The sequence below is a fragment of the Salmo salar genome, chromosome ssa03 (genome assembly GCF_905237065.1).
Source record: "Salmo salar chromosome ssa03, Ssal_v3.1, whole genome shotgun sequence".
Lineage (NCBI taxonomy): Eukaryota > Metazoa > Chordata > Actinopteri > Salmoniformes > Salmonidae > Salmo > Salmo salar.
This window is the reverse complement of record NC_059444.1, coordinates 47909169-47934331: the sequence shown is the minus strand read 5'-3', so window position 1 is coordinate 47934331 and position 25163 is coordinate 47909169. Positions and strand designations below refer to the sequence as shown.

Genomic DNA, 25163 nt, shown 5'->3' with positions numbered 1-25163 from the left:
GGGGTTAGAAGGATTACTTTATCCTATCCCAGGTATTCCTTGAAGAGGTGGGGTTTCAGGTGTCTCCGGAAGGTGGTGATTGACTCCGCTGTCCTGGCGTCGTGAGGGAGCTTGTTCCACCATTGGGGTGCCAGAGCAGCGAACAGTTTTGACTGGGCTGAGCGGGAACTGTGCTTCCTCAGAGGTAGGGAGGCGAGCAGGCCAGAGGTGGATGAACGGAGTGCCCTTGTTTGGGTGTAGGGCCTGATCAGAGCCTGAAGGTACGGAGGTGCCGTTCCCCTCACAGCTCCGTAGGCAAGCACCATGGTCTTGTAGCGGATGCGAGCTTCGACTGGAAGCCAGTGGAGAGAGCGGAGGAGCGGGGTGACGTGAGAGAACTTGGGAAGGTTGAACACCAGACGGGCTGCGGCGTTCTGGATGAGTTGTAGGGGTTTAATGGCACAGGCAGGGAGCCCAGCCAACAGAGACGGTAGCGGCACATCGATATGAATCATCCAGAGTCTTGATATGACATACAGACTATAAGCAAGTAGCCTAGCGCTTAAGAGCGTTAGGCGAGTATTCAAAAGTTCTGGTTCGAATCCCCGATCAAACTTGGTAAAACAAATCTGACGATGTGCTCATGAGCAAGGCATGGAACCCTAATTGATCCTGTAAGTCACTCTGGATAAGAATGACTGCTAAATGAGTTAAGTGCATCTTAAGACAAAGGAGATGATTGTGGACTACAGGAAAAAGAGGACCGAGCACACCCCCATTTTCATCGACGGGGCTGCAGTGGAGCAGGTTGAGAGCTTCAAGTTCCTTGGTGTCCACATCACCAACAAACTAACATGGTCCAAGCACACCATGACAGCTGTAAAGCGGGCATGACAAAACCTATTCCCCCTCAGGAGACTGAAAAGATTTGGCATGGGTCCTCAGATCGTCAAAAGGATCTGCAGCTGCACCATCAAGAGCATCCTGACTGGTTGCATCACTGCCTGGTATGGCAACTGCTCAGCCTCTGACCTCAAAGCACGACAGAGGGTAGTGCTAATGGCCCAGCCCATTCCATCACTGAGGCCAATTATCTTGCCATCCTAGACCTCTATACCAGGCAGTGTCAGAGGAAGGCCCTAAAAATTGTGAAAGACTCCAGCCACCCTAGTCATAGACTGTTCTCCCTGCGACCACACGGCAAGCGCTACCGGAGTGCCAAGTCTAGGTCCAAGAGGCTTCTAAACAGCTTCTACTCCTAAGCCATAAGACTCCTGAACATCTAGTCAGACGATTCACATTGCCCCCCCCCCCATCTCCACACCACTGCCACTCTCTGTTGTCATCTATGTCACTTTAATTAACTCTACCTACATGTACATACTACCTCAACTAACCGGTGCCCCCGCACATTGACTCTATACTGGCAACCCCCTGTATACAGTTGAAGTTTACATACACCTTAGCCAATTACATTTAAACTCAGTTTTTCACAATTCCTGACATTTAATCCGAATAAAAATTCCCTGTCTTTGGTCAGTTAGGATCACCACTTTATTTTAAGAATGTGAAATGCCAGAATAATAGTAGAGCGAATTATTTATTTCAGTTTTATTTATTTAATCACATTCCCAGTGGGTCAGAAGTTTACATACACTCAATTAGTATTTGGCAGCATTGCCTTTAAATTGTTTAACTTGGGTAAAACGTTTCAGGTAGCCTTCCACAATAAGTTGGGTGAATATTGGCCCATTCCTCCTGACAGAGCTGTTATAACTGAGTCAGGGTTGTAGGCCTCCTTGTCCGCACACACTTTTTCAGCTCTGCTCACAGATTTTCTATAGGATTGAGTTGATCATTTTTTTTATTTTACCTTTATTTAACCAGGTAGGCTAGTTGAGAACAAGTTCTCATTTACAACTGCGACCTGGCCAAGATAAAGCAAAGCAATGCGACACAAACAACAGAGTTACACATGGAATAAGCGTACAGTCAATAACACAATAGAAAAAGAAAGTCTGTATACAGTGTGTGCAAATGGCGTGAGGAGGTAAGGCAATAAACAGGCCATAGTAGCAAGTAATTACAATTTAGCAAATTAACACTGGAGTGATAGATGTGCAGATGATGATGTGCAAGTAGAAATACTGGGGTGCAAAAGAGCAGAAAAGTAAATAAAAACAATATGGGGATGAGGTAGGTAGATTGGATGGGCTATTTACAGAATGGCTATGTACAGCTGCAGCGATCGGTTAGCTGCTCGGATAGTTAGTGAGGGAAATATAAGTCTCCAGCTTCAGCGATTTTTGCAATTGATTCCAGTCATTGGCAGCAGAGAACTGGAAGGAAAGGCGGCCAAAGAGGTGTTGGCTTTGGGGATGACCAGTGAGATATACCTGCTGGAACGCGTGCTACAGGTGGGTGTTGTTATGGTGACCAGTGAGCTGAGATAAGGAGGAGCTTTACCTAGCAAAGACTTATAGATGACCTGGAGCCAGTGGGTCTGGCAACGAATATGTAGCGAGGGCCAGCCGACTAGAGCATACAGGTCGCAGTGGTGGGTGGTATATGGGGCTTTGGTGACAAAACGGATGGCACTGTGATAGACTGCATCCAGTTTGCTGAATAGAGTGTTGGAGGCTATTTTGTAAATGACATCGCCGAAGTCAAGGATCGGTAGGATAGTCAGTTTTACTAGGATATGTTTGGCGGCGTGAGTGAAGGAGGCTTTGTTGCGAAATAGAAAGCTGATTCTAGATTTAATTTTGGATAGGAGATGTTTAATAAGAGTCTGGAAGGAGAGTTTACAGTCTAGCCAGACACCTTGTCCACATTTATTTAAGATAGTGAGGAAATTACTTTAACCTGTTGAGGACAGACGTTCCGCAAGCGGAAACCTGTTCTGCCTGCAGAACCCCTAGCCAACAGCCAATGGCATCGCACGTCGCGAAATACAAAACCAACTAAAATACCACAATTCAATTTTCTCAAACAATCAACTATTTTACACCATTTTAAAGATAAGACTCTTGTTAATCTAACCACATTGTCCGATTTCAAAAAGGATTTACAGCGAAAGCAAAACATTACATTATGTTAGGAGAGTACATAGACACAAATAATCACAGCCATTTTCCAAGCAAGCATATATGTCACATAAACCCAAACCACAGCTAAATGCAGCACTAACCTTTGATGATCTTCATCAGATGACACTCCTAGGACATTATGTTATACAATACATGCATGTTTTGTTCAATCAAGTTCATATTTGTATCAAAAAACAGCTTTTTACATTAGCATGTGATGTTCAGAACTAGCATACCCACCGAAAACTTCCGGTGAATTTACTAAATTACTCATGATAAACGTTGACAAAATACATAACAATTATTTTAAGAATTATAGATACAGATCTCCTTTACGCAATCGCTATGTCCGATTTTAAAATAGGTTTTCGGCGAAAGCACATTTTGCAATATTCTGAGTACATAGCTCGGCCATCACAGGCTAGCTAATTTGACACCCACCAAGTTTGGGGCTCACTAAACTCAGAATTACTATTAGAAAACTTGGAATACCTTTGCTGTTCTTCATCAGAATGCACTCCCAGGACTTCTACTTCAACAACAAATGTTGTTTTGGTTCCAAATAATCCATAGTTATATCCAAATACCTCCGTTTTGTTCGTGCGTTCAGATCACTATCCGAAGGGTGACACGCGAGCGCATTTCGTGACAAAAAATGTTCAAAATATTCCATTAGCGTACTTAGAAGCATGTCAAACGATGTTTAAAATACATTTTTATGCTATTTTTCTCGTAAAATAGCGATAATATTCCAACTGGTTTTGGCCTGCCATAGGAGTTCTGTTATATTCACAGACACCATTCAAACAGTTTTAGAAACTTGAGAGTGTTTTCTATCCAAATCTACTAATTATATGCATATTCTAGTTTCTGGGCAGGAGTAGTAACCAGGTTAAATTGGGTACGTTTTTAATCCGGCCGTGAAAATACTGCCCCCTATCCCAAAGAAGTTAACAAGAAATTAGTGGAGTGGTTGAAAAACAAGTTTTAATGACTCCAACCTAAGTGTGTGTAAACTTTTGACTTCAATTGTATATTGTTATTTTTTACTGTTGCTCTTTAATGACTTTTATCTCTTATTCTGATCCGTATTTTTTAAACCACACTGTCGGTTAAGGGCTCATAAGTAAGCATTTCACTGTAAGTTCTACACCTGTTGTATTCGGCGCATGTGACTAATAAAATGTTATTTGATTTGATTGAAATGAACAATATTAATGTCAGTTGAGAACTCTGAACATTCCAGTAATAATAAGATACAAAATCAGTACTCATCTGAAAAAGAATGCGCATAGGGTTCTTTGGTTGAAGGGTTCTACTAGGAATATTCAGAGTTGATGACAACGCAAAGACTATCAATGAACTTGAGACAACGGCATGCCATATTAGACTGGCTTCACTTGCTCGTGGGAAGTCGTAAGTCTGATGTGGATGTGTTCAAGTGCTTTTGAACTCTGAACAATTCTTCAACCAATAAGATTTTAGATAGCAAGCTTATCAAGCTGACATTGCTAATAATTAAGTTAGCTAGCTTGCTTAACATTGACAATATGGTCAGACCAGCTTCATTATTCATATTGATGAGCAATTTGTCGTCATCTTCTGGTTGAAAGAGTAAAAGGTCAGTGGTGAAATGTCACAACTCGGCAACTCGGGTAACAACATTTTCTCTGAGTTTCCCACTTGTTATTCTGACTTGGATTCGGGGTCATTCAAGTGAAATTTCCCACTGGGAACTAGGAGCTTCTGATAACTCCAATAGGACGTGGACACGGCATTAGGCCATGAAACACTTTGATTGGCCAGTGAGTGGCCATGCCCTCGTCACACCTACAATGTATGTATTTATTTATTTATTCATTTAAACAGTTGTTTTGTGCCACTTCCACCTATTGTGCTCATCATTTCCACTGTGAAAATAGCACAAATATTTCTGACACACCCCTGTGGTTGAAAATGTGTTATTAGCAATTGTGGTTGGGTGAACAAACAGTGTATGACTAGTGTTTGTGTGTCATTCTCTCAATAGACCTTTTTATCTGAATTGCTTTCTCTCTCCTTCACTCTCTTTATCTCAAGCACTCCATTTCATTTTCTTACACAGAGTGGAATTGACATTGGAATGCTGCTGATAAAAAAGAAGAAAAGAGACACTGAAGAAAAGAGGAAAGACAAGAAAGAAAAAAACAAAGCTAAAAAAGAGGCAAAAAAGGTATAGTACACACACACACGTCCAACACACATACACCACTGTTCAAAAGTTTGGGATCACTTGCTTCTACACCTGCATTGCTTGCTGTTTGGGGTTTTAGGCTGGGTTTCTGTACAGCACTTTGACATATCAGCTGATGTAAGAAGGGCTATATAAATACATTTGATTTGACTTAGAATTGTCCTTGTTTTTGAAAGAAGAGGACAAGTACATTAGAGTGTCTAGTTTGAGAAACAGACGCCTCACAAGTCCTCAACTGGCAGCTTCATTAAATAGTACACGCAAAACACCGGTCTCAACGTCAACAGTGAAGAGGCGACTCTGGGATGCTGACCTTCTAGGCAGAGTTGCAAAGAAAAATCCATATCTCAGACTGGCCAATAAAAATAAAAAAGATTAAGATGGGCAAAAGAACAGACACTTGACAGAGGAACTCTGCCTAGAAGGGCAGCATCCCGGAGTCGCCTCTTCACTGTTGACATTGAGACTGGTGTTTTGCACATACTATTTAATGAAGCTGCCAATTGAGGACTTGTGAGGAGTGTTTCTCAAACTAGACACAAACTAGATGTACTCGTCCTCTTGCTCAGTTGTGCACCGGGGCCGCTCACTCCTCTTTCTATTCTGCTTAGAGCCAGTTTGCGCTGTTCTGTGAAGGGAGTAGTACACAGCGCTGTACAAGATCTTCAGTTTCTTGGCTGTTTCTCGCATGGAGTAGCCTTCATTTCTCAAAACAAGAATAGACTGACGAGTTTCAGAAGAAAAGTCTTTGTTTCTGGCCATTTTGAGCCTGTAATCGAATCCACAAATGCTGATGCTCCAGATACTCAACTAGTCTAAAGAAGGCCAGTTTTATTGCTTCTTTAATCAGTACAACAGTTTTCAGCTGTGCTAACATAATTGCAAAGTGGTTTTCTAATGATCAATTAGCCTTTTAAAATGATAAACTTGTATTTGCTAACACAACGTGCTATTGGAACACAGGAGTGATGGTTGCTGATAATGGGCCTCTGTACGCCTATGTAGATATTCCATTAAAAATCAGTCATTTACACGTTTACAGCTACAATAGTCATTTACAACATTAACAGTGTCTACACTGTATTTCCAATCAATTTGATGCTATTTTTATGGTAAAAAAAAATTGCTTTTCTTTCAAAAACAAGGACATTTTATAAGTGACCCCAAACTTTTGAACGGTAGTGTAGGACTAACAAACACACACAAAACAATTGCACTGTTAGTGACCTTATTTCTCTTCCCTTCCCAGAATGGTGTGAATGGACACCTACCCAACAATACAGTCCATCCAGATGACAAGGGGGATGAAGAGAAAGGTTCCCCAGACCTGAAATTGAACCAGACGGCCATTTCCCTAGTTGACCGACCCATCAACGGACAGGTTTGTAGTGTGATGTACTACAGTATAGTGAGGCATTTAAGCAAAACAATTGTGTAGATGTATGTACCCTGAAAAGATTCAGATATGTAGCCACCCCAGATTTGGCCCCTGGGGGTGTGGCAGCCATTTTTCAAAATGGCAGCATATGGCAACAATATTTGACATTTTAAACAGATTGTTTTGAGATAAACACACCAAATCTGGCACAGAGGTAGATTTATGTAGCCTGAAAATATTTACAACTGGAGCCACCACACATTTGGCACCTGGGGTCCATGGTGGCCATCTTACAAAATGACCACTGTCGGTAATAAAATGTTACAATTCTGAGGGCCTTTTTTGAGATACACCACATTTGGCACAGAGGTAGATTAATGTACCCTGGACAGATTTAGAGTTTGAGACATCATATATAAAAAAACAGAGCTAGATTTATGAACCCTTAAAAAACTTAGATATGGAGCCACCACATATTTGGCCCCTGGGGGTCGTGGCATCTTACACAATGGCCGCTGTTGGTAATACAATGTTACAGTACTGAAGGGCTTTTTTTAGATAAACTTACAAAATGTGGCATATAGGTAGATTCCTAAGGGCATGGCATGCAGGTGGGGCAACCCAGCTATAAGTAAAGAGAGCTCTACATTATTATTATTATTATTATGAGATGAATTCTATGGAGGCTGTGCTGTGTCTGTGTGTATATGTATGTATATTTGTGGTTTTTGTTGTTTCATTTTTGACATTTGTTTCTAAACCTTTCCCTTGGGAAATTATAAAAAAAAGGTGGGAAGGAAATCGTGTTGGGGGGAAGAGTTAAATTATTGACAGTCTCGCTGTTCTACTGGTCACTCTTGTGGCGGTCGATGAGCTTGTCGGCCCGGGTGGCTTGGGCTGGTGGCAAGAGTCTTGGACCCTCCTATTCCTGACCAGTGTCATATGGTTGGACCCATTCTGGTATGTGTATGCATGGGGGTGTGTGTAGTGGGCGGACATGTGTCTAGGCGGGTGGGCATGGATCTGCTTGCCCGCACGCATAAACATGGGCTGAGTATGCTCGAGGGTAACGTGGCTCCCTGTATCTTTGTGGCAGCTGTCTTACAAAATGCATTAGACCCCAATTAGGCTAGATGTTATACTGTATGGTATAGTGAAGAGACCCTTGCATACATCTCCTAACATTTTTGTAACATGCCTGCCATTGGTTGATACACAGCATTGGTTGATGTGCAGCATACACTTGAATACAGGGATTTAGGTCAGGTCCAAGGCCAGGAATTTATTTTGCTTAGTAGCCACTAGTAAATTAGCTGGTTAGAGTCCTGGCTTTTAATGCTGTACTCATCTCTTTCTATTCTGTGTATGGCTCCACTGACCCAGTAATTATTTTTTTAATTAGGATTTTAGAGGTCCCTAAGGGTGTATGAAATACACCTTTACCTGATGCTGTCTCAAATCAACAGTTAGAAGCAAAATCCATGTCAGACTAAACTCTGTTAAAGACTTTAATTTCTTCCAATTGCAGTACATTATAATCAGCTGGAATTAGAAAAACTGGTTGAAATTAAAATATTATGCTGACAGGCACATATCTGACTGAAACACAACCTGAGATAATAGTTCACATCAATTGTGAACTATTCCACCTCGATGGCAGGGATATTTTCCAAAGTAGCTTTAGTGGCCATTTGTTAAATGCTCATGTTGTAGGACATAACCCAGCCTAAAACCCTAAACAGGAAGCAATGCAGGTGTAGAAGCACGGTGGCTAGGAAAAACTCCCTAGAAAGGCCGGAACCTAGGAAGAAACCTAGAGAGGCTATGAGGGGTGGCCAGTCCTCTTCTGGCTGTGCCGGGTGGAGATTATAGCAGAACATGGCCAAGATGTTCAAATGTTCATAGATGACCAGCAGGGTCAAATAATAATAATCACAGCAGTTATAGAGAGTGCAACAGGTCAGCACCTCAGGAGTAAATGTCAGTTGGCTTTTCATAGCCGATCATTCAGAGTATCACTACCACTCTTGCTGTCTCTAGAGTTGAAAACAGCAGGTCTGGGACAAGGTATCTTGTCTGGTGAACAGGTCAGGGTTCCATAGCCACAGGCAGAACAGTTGAAACTGGAGTAGCAGCACGACCAGGTGGACTGGGGACAGCAAGGCCAGGTAGTCCTGAGGCATGGCCCTAGGGCTCAGGTCCTCTGAGAGAAAGAAAGAAAGAGAGAAAAAGAAAGAGAGAGAATTATAGAGCATACTTAAATTCACACAGGACACCGGATAAGACAGGAGAAATACTCCAGATATAACAGACTGACCCTAGCCCCCCGACACAAACTATTGCAGCATAAATACTGGAAGCCGAGACAGGAGGGGTCGGGAGACACTGTGGCCATGTCCGACGATACCCCCAGACAGGGCCAAATAGGCAGGATATAACCCCACGCACTTTGCCAAAGCACAGCCCCCACACCACTAGAGAGATATCTTCAACCACCAACTTACCATCCTGAGACAAGACCGAGAATAGCCCACGAAGATCTCCTCCACAGCACGAACCCAAGGGGGGCGCCAACCCGGAGAGGAAGAACACATCAGTGAATCAACCCACTCAAGTGACGCACCCCTCCTAGGGATGGCATGGAAGAGCACCAGTAAACCAGTGACTCAGCCCCTGTAATAAGGTTTGAGGCAGAGAATCCCAATGGAGACAGGGGAACCGGCCAGGCAGAGACAGCAAGGGCGGTTCGTTGCTCCAGTGCCTTTCCGTTCACCTTCACAATCCTGGGCCAGACTACACTCAATCATAGGACCTACTGAAGAGATGAGTCTTAAATAAAGAATTAAAGGTCGAAACCGTGTCTGCGTCTCTCACATGAATAGGCAGACCATTACATAAAAATGGAGCTCTATAGGAGAAAGCCCTGCCTCCAGCTGTTTGCTTTGCAATTCTAGGGACAGTAAGGAGGCCTGCCTACTGTGACCGTAGCGTACGTGTAGGTATATCCGATTTGGAAAGATAGGTAGGAGCAAGCCCATGTAATGCTTTGTAGGTTAGCAGTAAAACCTTGAAATCAGCCCTAGCCTTAACAGGAAGCCAGTGTAGAGAGGCTAGCATTGGGGTAATATGATAAAAATGTTTGGTTTTAGTCAAGATTCTAGCAGCCGAAGTGACAAAAGCATGGATACATTTTCTGCATCATTTTTGGACGTAAAGTTTCTGATTTACGTAGTCCAAATCTGTGGTGGCTCCATATCTAAATATTTTCATGCTAGATAAATGTGTTTTTGTCAAAATAGACCTTCTGAATTGTAAAATAGTGTTATCATATACGGCTATTTAACCCCTGGTCGGGCTCGGACGGACATCCAGCGAAAAATCCTATCGCTATTAGCATAACGATTTTTTTGTTGTTGATTTTTTCAAATATAGGACTATGTTATATCGTTTTATAGATACACCTCTCCTGAATCGAACCACGTTGTCCGATTTCAAAAAGGCTTTACAGCAAAAGCAAAACATTAGATTATGTTAGAGGAGTATATCGTAAAAGTAGCCACATAGCCATTTTCCGACCAACCACATGCATCACAAATAACCAAAAAACAGCTAAATGCAGCACTAACCTTTGACAATCTTCATCAGATGACACCCCTAGGACATCATGTTACACAATACATGCATTCTTTTGTTCGATAAAGTTCATATTTATATATAAAAACAGCATTTTACATCGGCGCGTAACGTTGACTAACTATTTTCCCTCAAATGCATCCGGTGAAACCGCTACAATTTACTAAATTACTATTCGAAAACATTTTTAAAATGTAATATTGTCATTCTAAGATTTATAGATTAGCATCTCTTGAAAGCACCTGCAATGCCAGATTTAAAAATAACTTTACTGGGTAATCACACTTTGCGATAAAAGGGGATGCGATACTCAGAAAAATAGGCTAGCAATACAGGTCAGCGCCATCTTGGAACAATCGCATATCAAATCTAGTCTTGTATACTATTGTCAATAATCCCTTACCTTTGATTGTCTTCATCAGAAAGCACTTCCAGGAATCCCAGGTCCACAACAAATGTATTTTCGTCCGAAAAAATGTATCCTTTATGTTCCAATAGCTTGTTCTTGTTAGCGCGTTCTGAAGGCTGCTCCAAAACTTCCGTCGTGCGCGGGACACCTCTTTCGAAAAAATGAATTGATTTTTTTTTAGGTTCGTTCAAACATGTCAAACGTTGTATAACATAAATCTTTAGGGCCTTTTTCAACCAGAGCTCCAATAAGATTCAAGGGGGATGATTGCATTGTCTTTCAAAACGTTTCGAAAGGGGAGGGTAGGCAGGGGCGCCGGCGTCATAATGGTGATGGCCCTCCTCATGTGACCACGTTCCACTGCGTCTCATTCATTCAGTTTTCACAGTAGAAGGCTCAAATCACTTTGTAAAGACTGGGGACATCTAGTGGAAGCAATAGGAAGTGCTCAATGAACCATTGCTCACTGTGTGAATTACAGGCAAATTGGTGAAGTTGAGTCCGCAATTCAGAATTCCACATCCTGTTATGATCGGTCTCGGGGTTTTGACTGCCATATGAGTTCTGTTATACTCACAGACACCATTCAAACAGTTTTAGAAACTTTAGGGTGTTTTCTATCCACAAGTTTTTTTTTTATCGCTGTAGCGCCCCCTATCCTAGGCAACCGTCAAGAGGTTAAAAGAAATTGCTGCCACGCTCCACCAGGGTCCAATTCTAGGGTGGCTCCATATCGAAATATTTTCAGTTTACATAAATCTACTGCTGTGCTAAATTTGGTGCTTCAGTAAAACCTCCAGGTGCACCTAGGCTAGCCCATAATGCTTTTGAAATGTGTATTTTATCAGAGCAGAGTAAAGATTGAAACTCTGTCTCTGTCAATCTAAGGTGAACTGGGCCTTTGAGCAGCAAGGTACCGGGTTCGACCTGGGCTCTGAGACTGGTATTCATGGCTATGATCACATAACCCAGACGTCCAGTACCGGAGGAGAAGGAGAGATGGGGAGGAACTCCGTCAACGACACACACACCATCATCCTGGACCTATCCACAACCAACTTTGCTGACACGGCCACTGTGAAGACGCTGAAAAACGTACGAGTGTGTGTTTTTGAACAGTGGTGATGAAGGAGTGGGGTTTGAGTGCAAAGGGGATAGAGAGGAGATAAGGAAAGTGCGAGGGAGAGAGAGAAAGAGAGGTTAGGTTACCAGATGTTTTCAGAAATGTGTTATTAGTTTGTATCCAGTCTTCTTATGTAACATTGTTTGCAGTCGCTCTCCTGTGTGGCCTTGTGCTCAAAACAAACAAAGGTCTTGTGTTCTGTGAGTTAGCAGGCTTAAATTATGTTTTTATGTACTGTATGTCGGGAAGAGGCACTGATAGAAAGAGGAGGTGGAAATGAAGAAGGATGGAAGAGAAAAATAAGATAAATCCAAACTGGTGTAACAAAAACAGTCCCTGAGAGAAACATGGACTTGTTATTTGACCTTATCTGTCTCTCACTTTCTCTTTTTTGCAGATATTCCTAAACTATAGAGAGATTGACATTGACATCTATTTAAGTGGATGCCAAGGTGAGTATGTGTCAGTAGAGGCTCCTCAGAGGAGGAAGGGGAGGACCATCCTCTTCAGTGAAATTCTGAAAAAGAAAATTAGTCAAACATATAACATAAACTATACTAAATATATTCACGTCACCAAATATTTTTTTTAACTACACTGTTTTGCAATGAAGGTCTACAGTATATTCAACAGCACTCTGTAGCGTAGCACCGTAGTTTCCGTCCTCCTCTGGATACATTGACTTCAATACAAAACCTAGGAGGCATGTGGTTCTCACCCCTTTCCATAGACTTACACAGTAATTATAATAACTTCCGGAGTACATCCTTCAACCTATAAGAGTTCTTGCAGTATGAACTGACATGTTGTCCAGAGAATGAATGTAGTACTGAAAGAATAAGATACAGCTAGCTAGCAGTACATAAAATGTGGTGAGTAGTTGACTCGAAGAGCGAGAAAGACAACAGTTGTACAGTTTTGAACAAATTAATTTATTAACAAGTGAAGGAGAAGCGAGAACGAGATTTAGATTTTTTTAACCTCTGGGCGGGCTCGGGGCGGACATCCAGCGAAAAATCCTATCGTCATTAGCATAACGAAATTAACATTTTTTATTTTTTTGAAATATAGGACTATGTTATATCGTTTTATAGATACACCTCTCCTGAATCGAACCACGTAGTCCGATTTCAAAAAGGCTTTACAGCAAAAGCAAAACATTAGATTATGTTAGAGGAGTATATCGTAAAAGTAGCCACATAGCCATTTTCCGACCAACCACATGCATGACAAATAACCAAAAAACAGCTAAATGCAGCACTAACCTTTGACAATCTTCATCAGATGACACTCCTAGGACATCATGTTACACAATACATGCATTCTTTTGTTCGATAAAGTTCATATTTATATATAAAAACAGCATTTTACATCGGCGCGTGATGTTGACTAACTATTTTCCCTCAAATGCATCCAATGAAACAGCGCTACAATTTACTAAATTACTATTCGAAAACATTTTTAAAATGTAATATTGTCATTCTAAGATTTATAGATGAATATCTCTTGAAAGCACCTGTAATGCCAGATTTAAAAATAACTTTACTGGGTAATCACACTTTGCGATAAAAGTGGATGCGATACTCAGAAAAATAGGCTACCGTTACAGGTCAGCGCCATCTTGGAACAATCGCATATCAAATCTACTCTTGTATACTATTGTCAATAATCCCTTACCTTTGATTATCTTCATCAGATAGCACTTCCAGGCATCCCAGGTCCACAACAAATGTATTTTCGTTCAAAAAAGTTAATCCTTTACGTCCCAATAGCTTGTTCTTGTTAGCACGTTCTGAAGGCTGCTCCAAAAGTTCCGTCGGCCGCGGGACTCCTCTTTCAATAAAATGCTTTTTTTTTTTTAATTTAGGTTCGTTCAAACATGTCAAACGTTGTATAACATAAATCTTTAGGGCCTTTTTCAACCACAGCTCCAATAAGATTCAAGGGGGACGATTGCATTGTCTTTCTAAACGTTTCGAAAGGGGAGGGTAGCCAGGGGCGCCGGCGTCATAATGGTGATGGCCCTCCTCATGTGACCACTTTCCACAGCCTCTCATTCTGTCAGTTTTCACAGTAGGAGACTCAAACCACTTTGTAAAGACTGGGGACATCTAGTGGAAGCAATAGGAAGTGCTCAATTAACCATTGCTCACGGTGTGATTTATAGGCAAAGTGATGAAGTTGAGTCCGCAATTCAGAATTCCACATCCTGTTACTATCGGTCTCGGGGTTTTGACTGCCATAATGAGTTCTGTTATACTCACAGACACCATTCAAGCAGTTTTAGAAACTTTAGGGTGTTTTCTATCCACAAGTATTAATTATATGCATATCCTAGCTTCTGAGTTTGAGTAGGAGGCCGTTTAAAATGGGCACGAATTTTTTTCAAAAATCGCTGTAGCGCCCCCTATCCTAGGCGACCGTCAAGAGGTTTTAAATGTTTTACTTTCACTTACTTAGCTAGCGAATGCAGCTAGCTAGTTTAGCCTACTCAAACACCCAGCTCAAACTCAAACAGAGAGGGATGCTATGTTAGCTAGCTGGCTATGGCTATCCAACATTGAATTGCTTCCAAGTCAAGGTATGTTTTTGGTTTTATTAATTTATTGCCACCAGGGTCCACCGGTGTAACTGCTCAACTACTTGCTTCTGTACTGCATGATTGTAGTGGGTTTACTAGTGCATTATATCTAGTAGCTATGTTGATTATGACGTTAATATGGTGACAACAATGTAGGCTGTGTGTAGAGGTTAGCGGTTATTATATTAAGGTTTGGCTTGGAAAGGTTTTTTCGCCTGGTCCCAGACAGCTGATTTGTTGTTACTGAAGACCACAAGCGAAGGGAAAAGGTGAGAAGGAAAGCGCGTAGTTGCGAGAAGAGGATTGCGTGTAGATGCGAGAAGGAATTATACAATGATCAAAGAGATCATGCTGTTTGTATGTGGCTGATATGAAATTTAAACGTGTTTGCTTTTGATCAGGGGTTGTATTCATTCCGCCGATTCTGTTGAAAATGTTTTTTAAACAGAAGCAAACAAATAAATATTTATTTTATTTTACCAGCTAAGTTGACTGAGAACACATTCTCATTTACAGCAACGACCTGGGGAATAGTTACAGAGAAGAGGGGGGATGAATGAGCCAATTGTAAACATACCTGAATTTGTCCAATAAAAACTATCATTTGCAACTATTGGACTAATGATTACACTCTAGATCAGCTAGATGCGGGCAAGAGTCTGCAAGGCGATAATGAATGTGTCAATGTCTGTCACCTTGACTACTAAAATATATCTCAACCTGTGTACCTACATTGTAAACGTTAATTCATATGCTAGGTTGTAGCAACCTCATGATGGGTATAGGAAACATTTGAGTATGATGTAGTAGCCTAAAACTATCGATGTTACGTTTAGCTGGATGAATAGAATATGAATGACAGTCATACAATATGCTGTAATAGAAATTCTGTAAGGCCATGCTCATAAAAAAAGATTTGTCATCCCTCATCTTAAAACGGCACCGACCGCCACTGGTATGTGTGGTAATTCAGGCTCGTCGCTCTGGCCTTAGCTTGTGTTGTCTGTGTGTGTGTTTGTGGTTCACATGTGTATTGTCTAACCTGGTTCATCTTTCCTCCAGTCTGTGTGGTGGAGCAGTTATCGAGTGCAGGCTTCTTCTCTGAGTCCATCCCTAAGAGCTGTCTGTTCACTACGATCCATGACGCGGTGCTACACAGCCTCCGACTGCATGGGGCCTCAGACGTACCCATCATCTACGAGTATGCTCTGGTGAGTGGAGCAGAGTAACTTTTTTTTTTATGAGGTAGTTTCTTGTTATTATTTCTTAGGCGATACCTAGAAATTGATTAATTCATATAGTCACAGAATCTTATCTTATGTTCCTTCTGACACTTCTGATATCTCCTCTTCTATTAGGACTTGACCTGCACTACCAAGATGTAACCAACAGGGGTCACTTTGTTCCTCTTCCACTCCACCTCCCTTCCACTCCACCTTCCTCCTTCTCCTCACTTTTCCTTCTGCTGCCTGGCTTCCCATTGGTTCCCCTCACCTCTTCCCTCTCTGTGAAAGAGAATGCACCAAGAGAGTGTGTGTGTGTGTGTGTGTGTGTGTGTGTGTGTGTGTGTGTGTGTGTGTGTGTGTGTGTGTGTGTGTGTGTGTGTGTGTGTGTGTGTGTGTGTGTGTGTGTGTGTGTGTGTGTGTGTGTTTTGCCGGTTGGACCAAGGCAGTTCCCCTTTCATGTTATGTTTAATAGCTGAACACAAAATACCTCCCCGAATTAAAAATAAAACTCCCCAAAATATTTGTCAGCCACCTGAGATGTGTAGTCTAGTCAGCAGTTCTCTTCACCTCCCCCATCACCCTAATCCTAATCCTATTTAATCCATTCCGCCTGGGGCCAGTGTGACACAGACAGTAGTATGTCCTGTACCTCAGGGGCCTTCTCCCATTATACACACACACACAGTACCAGTCAAAAGTTTGGACACACCTACTCATTTAAGGGTTTCTTAATTTTTACTATTTTCTACATTGTAGAATAATTGTGAAGACATCAAAACTATGAAATAACATATGGAATCATGTAGTAACCAAAAAGTGTTAAACAAATCAAAAAATAAATTATATATTTGAGATTCTTTAAAATAGCCACCCTTTGCCTTGATGACAGCTTTGCACACTCTTGGCATTCTCTCAACCAGCTTCATGAGGTAGTCACCTGGAATGCATTTCAATTAACAGTGCCATGTTAAAAGTTAATTTGTGTAATTTCTTTCTTCGTACATTTGAGCCAATCAGTTGTGTTGTCAAAAATAAAGAAAAACCCTTGAATGAGTAGGTGTCCAAACTTTAGACTGGTACTGTATACATACATAATATGTATGTATAACACCCTTGCCTTTTTTCCCCTTCTAGCGCTGACTTTGCTGATAGGTACTATATTGAGGAAAAATGTACTGACTATGACTGAGATATGTGGTTGTCCCACCTAGCTATCTTAAGACGAATGCACTAACTGTCAGTTGCATTGTATAACAGTGTCTGCTAAATGACTAAAATGTTAATGTAAATTATAAATGCTTTAATAACATTAGCTCTAGCTGAGTCCTCTGTCTCTCATAGGCTAGGGTTATACGGTTTCAATGCCAAGGGGAAAACATACAGTGGGTAATTTCTTAAGCCTCACTGCTGACGATGTAATCATAATGATGTTGAAAGTTATGTAAATCATCCCAAGACAGAAACATGGTAGTTCAATATCAACTGAATGAATAGCAGCTTTCACTCTGTTATCCAAAGGTGTTTGTATCACATCACTGACAATTTTAGCATTTTAGCTACTTTGCAACAACATAGTATCCTTCCCCTAACCCCTAGCCTAGCTAACGTTAGCCACAACAAATTGGAATTCGTAACATATCATACTAAATGACGGGAGACAGACTTAAATTTTCTACCACTGAGTCCAGGTTGGCATCACGTAACCTTGAGCCACAACTATACATCATCATGTATTTCAGGGTCAAATCAATGCCAAAGGGAGTATAGTTCTCCCATAGTTTGAACACTGTTATAGAGCTAATCTCTTTGTATCTTTCTATAGAGGATGTGAATAATTCATGTTTATATGCATTTTCAACATATTACTAAATTGTTAATTTCCTGATCTAATTAATCTACTTTGAATACGATTTGTAATTTTCTAGCATTGATCAAATACACTCCATTATCTTAAAGTAAAATATTATTGTTTCTGAGTACATGGCTAAATAAACACCAGTAAAGTGAGCAGATCTGTTGTGTGATTTATTGTGTTTATCTGTTTCATATTCAGCACTTGTATGATTGAATACACTTCTGAAGCATAGCTGCACTCTTTATTCTCTCCAAAATAATATCCTACACATTTCATCATTACATATTGCAAACTAGGTGAAACATCTGTTGTTGTGTCCTTGAGCAAGGCACTTTACCCAAATTGCTCTTGCAGTTGCTCTGGATATGTCTGTTAAATGACTAAAATGTACATGTAAATGTTTTAGCCTGGTCCCAGATCAAATGTCTATGTGGTCTAACCTCTCTAGGGGTTAGCATGTGATGTTCAGAACTAGCATACCCACCGAAAACTTCCGGTGAATTTACTAAATTACTCACGATAAACGTTGACAAAATACATAACAATTATTTTAAGAATTATAGATACAGAACTCCTTTATGCAATCGCTATGTCCAATTTTAAAATAGCTTTTTGGCGAAAGTACATATTGCAATATTCAGAGTACATAGCTCGGCCATCACGGCTAGGTAATTTGACACCCACCAAGTTTGGGACAACCTAAACTCAGAATAACTATTAGAAAGATTGGATTACCTTTGCTGTTCTTCGTCAGAATGCACTCCCAGGACTTCTACTTCAACAACAAATGTTGTTTTGGTTCCAAATAATCCATAGTTATATCCAAATACCGCTGTTTTGTTCGTGCGTTCAGGTCACTATCCGAAGGGTAACGTGCGAGCGCATTTCGCGACAAAAATTTTCAAAATATTCCATTACCGTACTTATAAGCATGTCAAACGCTGTTTAAAATAAATTTTTATGCTACTTTTCTTGTAAAATAGCGATAACATTCCAACCGGGCAACGTTGTATTCATTCAAAGACTGAAAGAAAAAAATGGAGAAGTCTCGTGAATGCGCATCTCCAGTCTCACTGTCCCCAGGCTGACCACTTACAAACTCTGCTGCTGTACTTTGCCCAGAGACAGCAGACACCCCATTCCACTTTCTGGCGGCTTTAGAGAGCCAATGGAAGCCTTAGAAAGTGTCACGTTACAGCACAGATGCTGTATTTTCGATAGAGATGCAACAGAAGGACAACAAATTGTCAGTCACGGCACTTCCTGTATGGAATCGTCTCAGGTTTTGGCCTGCCATATGAGTTCTGTTATACTCACAGACACCATTCAAACAGTTTTAGAAACTTTAGAGTGTTTTCTATCCAAATCTACCAATTATATGCATATTCTCGTTTTTGGGCAAGAGTAGTAACCGGTTTAAATCGGGTACATTTTTTATCCGGCCGTGAAAATACTGCCCCCTAGCCCCAACAGGTTAACTAAGTGCACAAATTAAAAACTTCAAATAACGCCACAAACATTACACACTGCAGGATGCCACAGAGCTATTCCCCCTCAGGAGACTGAAAAGATTTGGCATGGGTCCTCAGATCCTCAAAAAGTTACAGCTGCACCATCGAGAGCATCCTGACTGGTTGCATCACTGCCTGGTATGGAAACTTCTCGGCCTCCGACCTCAAGGCACTACAGAGGGTAGTGCGTACAGCCCAGAACGTCACTGGGGACAAGCTTCCTGCCATCCAGGACCTCTATACCAGGCGGTGTCAGAGGAAGGCGCTAAAAATTTTCAAAGACCCCAGCCACCCTAGTCATAGACTGTTCTCGCTGCTACTGCGCCAAGTCTAGGTTCAAAATACAGCTTTTTAACAGCTTCTACCCCAAGACATAAGACTCCTGAACAGCTAATCAAATGGCTACCAAGACTATTTGCATTGCCCCCCCCCCCCCCTTTTTTTACACTGCTGCTGCTCTGTTTAATATCTATGCTTAGTCACTTTAAATTCTACTTACATGTACATATTACCTAAATTCCTCGACTAACCAGTGCCCCCGCTCTTTGACTCTGTACTGGTACCCCCTGTATATAGCCTCGCTATTGTTATTTTACTGCTGCTCTTTAATTCTTATATATTTTTTTTTACTTACTTAACACTTATATTTCCTTAACTGCATTGTTGGTTAAGGGCTTGTAAGTAAGCATTTCACTGTTGTATTCGGCACATGTGACAAACAATTTCATTTGATTTGACAGAGTGAAAGCCTAACAAGAGTCAGACATTAATTGGGCATGGTAGGAGCTAATGAGGGAAACCGTTTCAACTGAGCAGTCTGATGTATTGAGTGACTCACATTCACTATCATTCCCTATTAGACAGTGACAGTCAAAGTCATATTAGAATGTTACAGTTAAGTAAGCACTGTCAGCCACAGAGGCAACACAGGCAGTGGGTACGCCTACACTGAGTTATAGGTCAGAGGTTTGTAGTTCACCACGTAGAACAGGAACACACACTACCCTTAACATAGACCCAGGCCACCACCACACACTTCTAGAATGCCTGCTAGAGCAATGTCATCCCACTGGCAGAGTAGTAGTAAAACAGCTGGAACACATACATCCCTCCCAGAGACAGAGAGACATATGAAATGTCTTTATTCATTTGGAATATCTGTGAGTGTAATGTTTACTGTTAATTTGTATTGTTTAATTCACTTTTGTTAATTATCTACTTCACTTGCTTTGGCAATGTTAAAATATGTTTCCCATGCTAATGAAGCCCTTGAATTGAGAGCGGGTAGAGAAGTGGGGGAAGAGTCTGAGTTTGTGTTGGCTTGTACAGTAACAAAATAATAACTACTTAATAACTGCCTTCTTCACACTTCCCATCTTCCCCTTCTCCATAATTTTTTCAAACTCCTCATCTCACAGACTCCTCCTCCTCAGACTCCCTTACCTCTGTTACCATGGAGAGGTCAATGAAGAAGCAGGTGATGTAGCATATGGGCACTAAAACATCGCAACGCAGCGAGATCGCCATTGATTTGGGTGAGAGCATGTCCATGACCCCATTGACAAAGCCCTCTACCCCAACAAACTGACAAGAATAGAGAGTGATTACTTCCTGATATACAGTACCAGTCAAAAGTTTGGACACACCTACTCCTTCAAGGGTTTTTCTTTAAAACATCAAAACTATATACATATAACACATATGGAATCATGTAGTAACCAAAAAAAGTGTTAACCTGTTATGGATAGGGGGCAGAATTTTCACGGCCGGATAAAAACCGTACCCGATTTAATCTGTTTATTACTCCTGCCCAGAAACTAGAATATGCATATAATTGTTTGATTTGGATAGAAAACACCCTAAAGTTTCCAAAACTGTTTGAATGGTGTCTGTGAGTATAACAGAACTCATATGGCAGGCCAAAACCTGAGAAGATTCCAAACAGGAAGTGCCCTCTCTGACCATTTCTTGGCCTTCTTTAGCCTCTTTATTGAAAACAGAGGATCTCTGCTGTAACGTGACACTTTCTGAGGCTCCCATAGGCTCTCAGAAAGCGCCAGAACGTTGAATGATGACTCTGCAGTTCCTGGCTGAAAAACAGTAGCGCATTTGGATAGTGGTCGATCTGAGAATAATGAGACGGACGCGCGCGTCCACGTGAAGAGTCCATTTTACATTTTCAGTCTTTGAACGAAAACGACGTCTCCCGGTCGGAATATTATCTCTATTTTACGAGAAAAATCGCAAAAAAATGTATTTTAAACAGCGTTTGACATGCTTCGAAGTACGGTAATGGAATATTTTGACATTTTTTGTCACGATACGCGCCGGCGCGTCACCCTTCGTTACCCTTCGGATAGTGTCTTGAACGCACGAACAAAACGCCGCTATTTGGATATAACAATGGATTATTTGGAACCAAACCAACATTTGTTGTTGAAGTAGAAGTCCTGGGAGTGCATTCTGACGAAGAACAGCAAAGGTAATCCAATTTTTCTTATAGTAAATCTGAGTTTGGTGAGTACCAAACTTGGTGGGTGTCAAAATAGCTAGCCTGTGATGGCCGGGCTATGTACTCAGAATATTGCAAAATGTGCTTTCACCGAAAAGCTATTTTAAAATCGGACACCGCGATTGCATAAAGGAGTTCTGTATCTATAATTCTTAAAATAATTGTTATGTTTTTTGTGAACGTTTATCGTGAGTAATTTAGTAAATTCACCGGAAGTGTTCGGTGGGAATGCTAGTTCTGAACGTCACATGCTAATATAAATAGCTGGTTTTTGATATAAATATGAACTTGATTGAACAAAACATGCATGTATTGTATAACATAATGTCCTAGGAGTGTCATCTGATGAAGATCATCAAAGGTTAGTGCTGCATTTAGCTGTGGTTTTGGTTTTGGTTTATGCTAGCTTGAAAAATGGGTGTCTGATTATTTCTGGCTGGATACTCTCCTGACATAATCTAATGTTTTGCTTTCGTTGTAAAGCCTTTTTGAAATCGGACAGTGTGGTTAGATAAAGGAGAGTCTTGTCTTTAAAATGGTGTAAAATAGTCATATGTTTGAAAAATTGAAGTTTTTGGATTTTCGAGGAATTTGTAATTCGCGCCACGCCTTATCATTGGATATTGGAGCGTTGTTCCGCTAGCGGAACATCTAGATGTAATTAAACAAATCCAAATATATTTTATATTTGAGATTCTTCAGAGTAGCCTGTCCCTCGATGACAGTTTTGCACACTATATGCATTCTTTCAATCAGATTCATGAGGTAGTCACCTGGAATGTCCAAAAGGCACCTAAAGACTGTCTGAGAAACAAGATTAAGTCTGATGAAACCAAGATTAAACTCTTTGGCCTAAATGCCTAGCGTCATGTCTGGAGGAAACCTGGCACCATTCGTACTGTGAAAAATGGTGGTGGCAGAATCATGCTGTGGGGAAGTGTTTCAGTGGCAGGGACTGGAAGACTAGTCAGGATTGAGGAAAAGATGAATGGAGTCAAGTACAGGGAGATCCTTGATGAACACCGGCTCCAGGGCTCTCAGGTTCTCAGACTTGGGCGAAGGTTCACCTTCCAACAGGTCAACAACCCTAAACACACAGACAAGACAATGCAGGAGTGGCTTTGGGACAATTCTCTGAATGTCCTTGGGTGGCCCAGCCAGAGCCCGGACTTAAATCTGATCAAATATCTCTGGAAAGACCTGAAAATAGCTCAACAGCAACACTCCCCATCTAACCTTACAGAACTTGAAAGGATCTGCAGAGAAGAATGGTAGAAACTCCCCAAATACAGGTGTGCCAAGCTTGTAGCGTCCTACCGACGAAGACTTGAAGCGGTAATCGCTGCCAAAGGTGCTTCAACAAAGTACTAAGTAAAGGGTCTGAAAACGTAATATTTCATTTTTTTATTTTTAGAAATTAGCAAAATCTCATAACTGTTTTCACATGGATTTATCAATATATTTGGTGAATATATACAAAAATGTATTTGGAAATGCTTTGTAAAATATTTTCTAACATGCATTTAAACATATTTGTAAGAAATGTATTTTTTTTATTATTACAAATGTATGGTAAATATATAAATTGGCCAAATCATACTCTTACAAAATTGTGACTGTCTTATAAATGAAACTTTATTTGGTATCACATTCTCTTATGTCAGTCTCATTAAGACTGCAAGAACTGGCAATATACATACAAGCTTAGCCATGCTGACCATACCACTTGCGTTACGTGTGTGAGCATTGCAAAAAAAACATTTACACAAAATACATTTACACATATGTTATTCAGTCATTGCATCCAAACTGCTTGTGCGTCTGCATAGACAGGCACTAAAATAGAACTTGCTTTTATTTGTGAGGCTTAACGCGGTGCAAATCCCACCTCTCCCATCTCTTCATAGGTTTTTAGGAGCATATACAGTGAGGGGGAAAAGTATTTGATCCCCTGCTGATTTTGTACGTTTGCCCACTGACAAAGAAATGATCAGTCTATAATTTTAATGGTAGGTTTATTTGAACAGTGAGAGACAGAATAACAACAAAAAATGTCAAAAAATGTTATAAATTGATTTGCATTTTAATGAGGGATATAAGTATTTGACCCCCTCTTAATCAGAAAGATTTCTGGCTCCCAGGTGTCTTTTATACAGGTAACGAGCTGAGATTAGGAGCACACTCTTAAAGGGAGTGCTCCTAATCTCAGTTTGTTACCTGTATAAAAGACACCTGTCCACAGAAGCAATCAATCAATCAGATTCCAAACTCTCCACCATGGCCAAGATCAAAGAGCTCTCCAAGGATGTCAGGGACAAGATTGTAGACCTACACAAGGCTGGAATGGTCTACAAGACCATCGCCAAGCAGCTTGGTGAGAAGGTGACAACAGTTGGTGCGATTATTCGCAAATGGAAGAAACACAAAATAACTGTCAATCTCCCTCGGCCTGGGGCTCCATGCAAGATCTCACCTCGTGGAGTGGCAATGATCATGAGAACGGTGAGGAATCAGCCCAGAACTACACGGGAGGATCTTGTCAATGATCTCAAGGCAGCTGTGACCATAGTCACCAAGAAAACCATTGGTAACACACTACACCGTGAAGGACTGAAATCCTGCAGCGCCCACAAGGTCCCCTGCTCAAGAAAGCACATATACATGCCCGTCTGAAGTTTGCCAATGAACATCTGAATGATTCAGAGGACAACTGGGTGAAAGTGTTGTGGTCAGATGGGACCAAAATGGAGCTCTTTGGCATCAACTCAACTCACCGTGTTTGGAGGAGGAGGAATGCTGCCTATGACCCCAAGAACACCATCCCCACCGTCAAACATGGAGGTGGAAACATTATGCTTTGGGGGTGTTTTTCTGCTAAGGGGACAGGACAACTTCACCCCATCAAAGGGACAATGGACGGGGCCATGTACTGTCAAATCTTGGGTGAGAACCTCCTTCCCTCAGCCATGGCATTAAAAATTGGTCGTGAATGGGTATTCCAGCATGACAATGACCCAAAACACACGTCCAAGGCAACAAAGGAGTGGCTCAAGAAGAAGCACATTAAGGTCCTGGAGTGGCCTAGCCAGTCTCCAGACCTTAATCCCATAGAAAATCTGTGGAGGGAGCTGAAGGTTCGAGTTGCCAAACGTCAGCCTCGAAACCTTAATGACTTTGAGAAGATCTGCAAAGAGGAGTGGGACAAAATCCCTCCTGAGATGTGTGCAAACCTGGTGGCCAACTACAAGAAACGTCTGACCTCTGTGATTGCCAACAAGGGTTTTGCCACCAAGTACTAAGTCATGTTTTGCAGAGGGGTCAAATACTTATTTCCCTCATTAAAATGCAAATCAATTTATAACATTTTTTAAATGTTTTTTTTAATTTTTTGTTGTTATTCTGTCTCTCACTGTTCAAATAAACCTACCATTAAAATTATAGACTGATCATTTCTTTGTCAGTGGGCAAACGTACAAAATCAGCAGGGGATCAAATACCTTTTTTCCCCTCACTGTACCCCACGTGGGTGATTGAACGATGAACTGAGGTCCACTCTCCATTCCAGTTGGTAGTGGTAATGCACCTTAAAGTTGGTTGCCAACAGGCATATAAAGTCCAAAGATGAAGACAAGGA

The 25163-nt window shown here is 41.2% G+C and overlaps 1 protein-coding gene across 1 annotated transcript in view; it reads left to right on the top strand.

The window, feature by feature from the left end:
* The window catches only part of LOC106600630 (solute carrier family 26 member 6), a 29836-nt gene extending 12178 nt beyond the window's left edge, over positions 1–17658 (top strand). The window contains exons 14-19 of the mRNA XM_014192131.2: positions 5173–5280; positions 6551–6682; positions 11610–11816; positions 12242–12296; positions 15488–15636; positions 15784–17658. Coding sequence (XP_014047606.1) covers positions 5173–5280; positions 6551–6682; positions 11610–11816; positions 12242–12296; positions 15488–15636; positions 15784–15810 — 678 coding nt within the window. The 3' untranslated portion in view covers positions 15811–17658. The remainder of the gene's footprint in view (positions 1–5172; positions 5281–6550; positions 6683–11609; positions 11817–12241; positions 12297–15487; positions 15637–15783) is intronic.
* The last annotated feature ends 7505 nt before the right edge of the window (positions 17659–25163 follow it).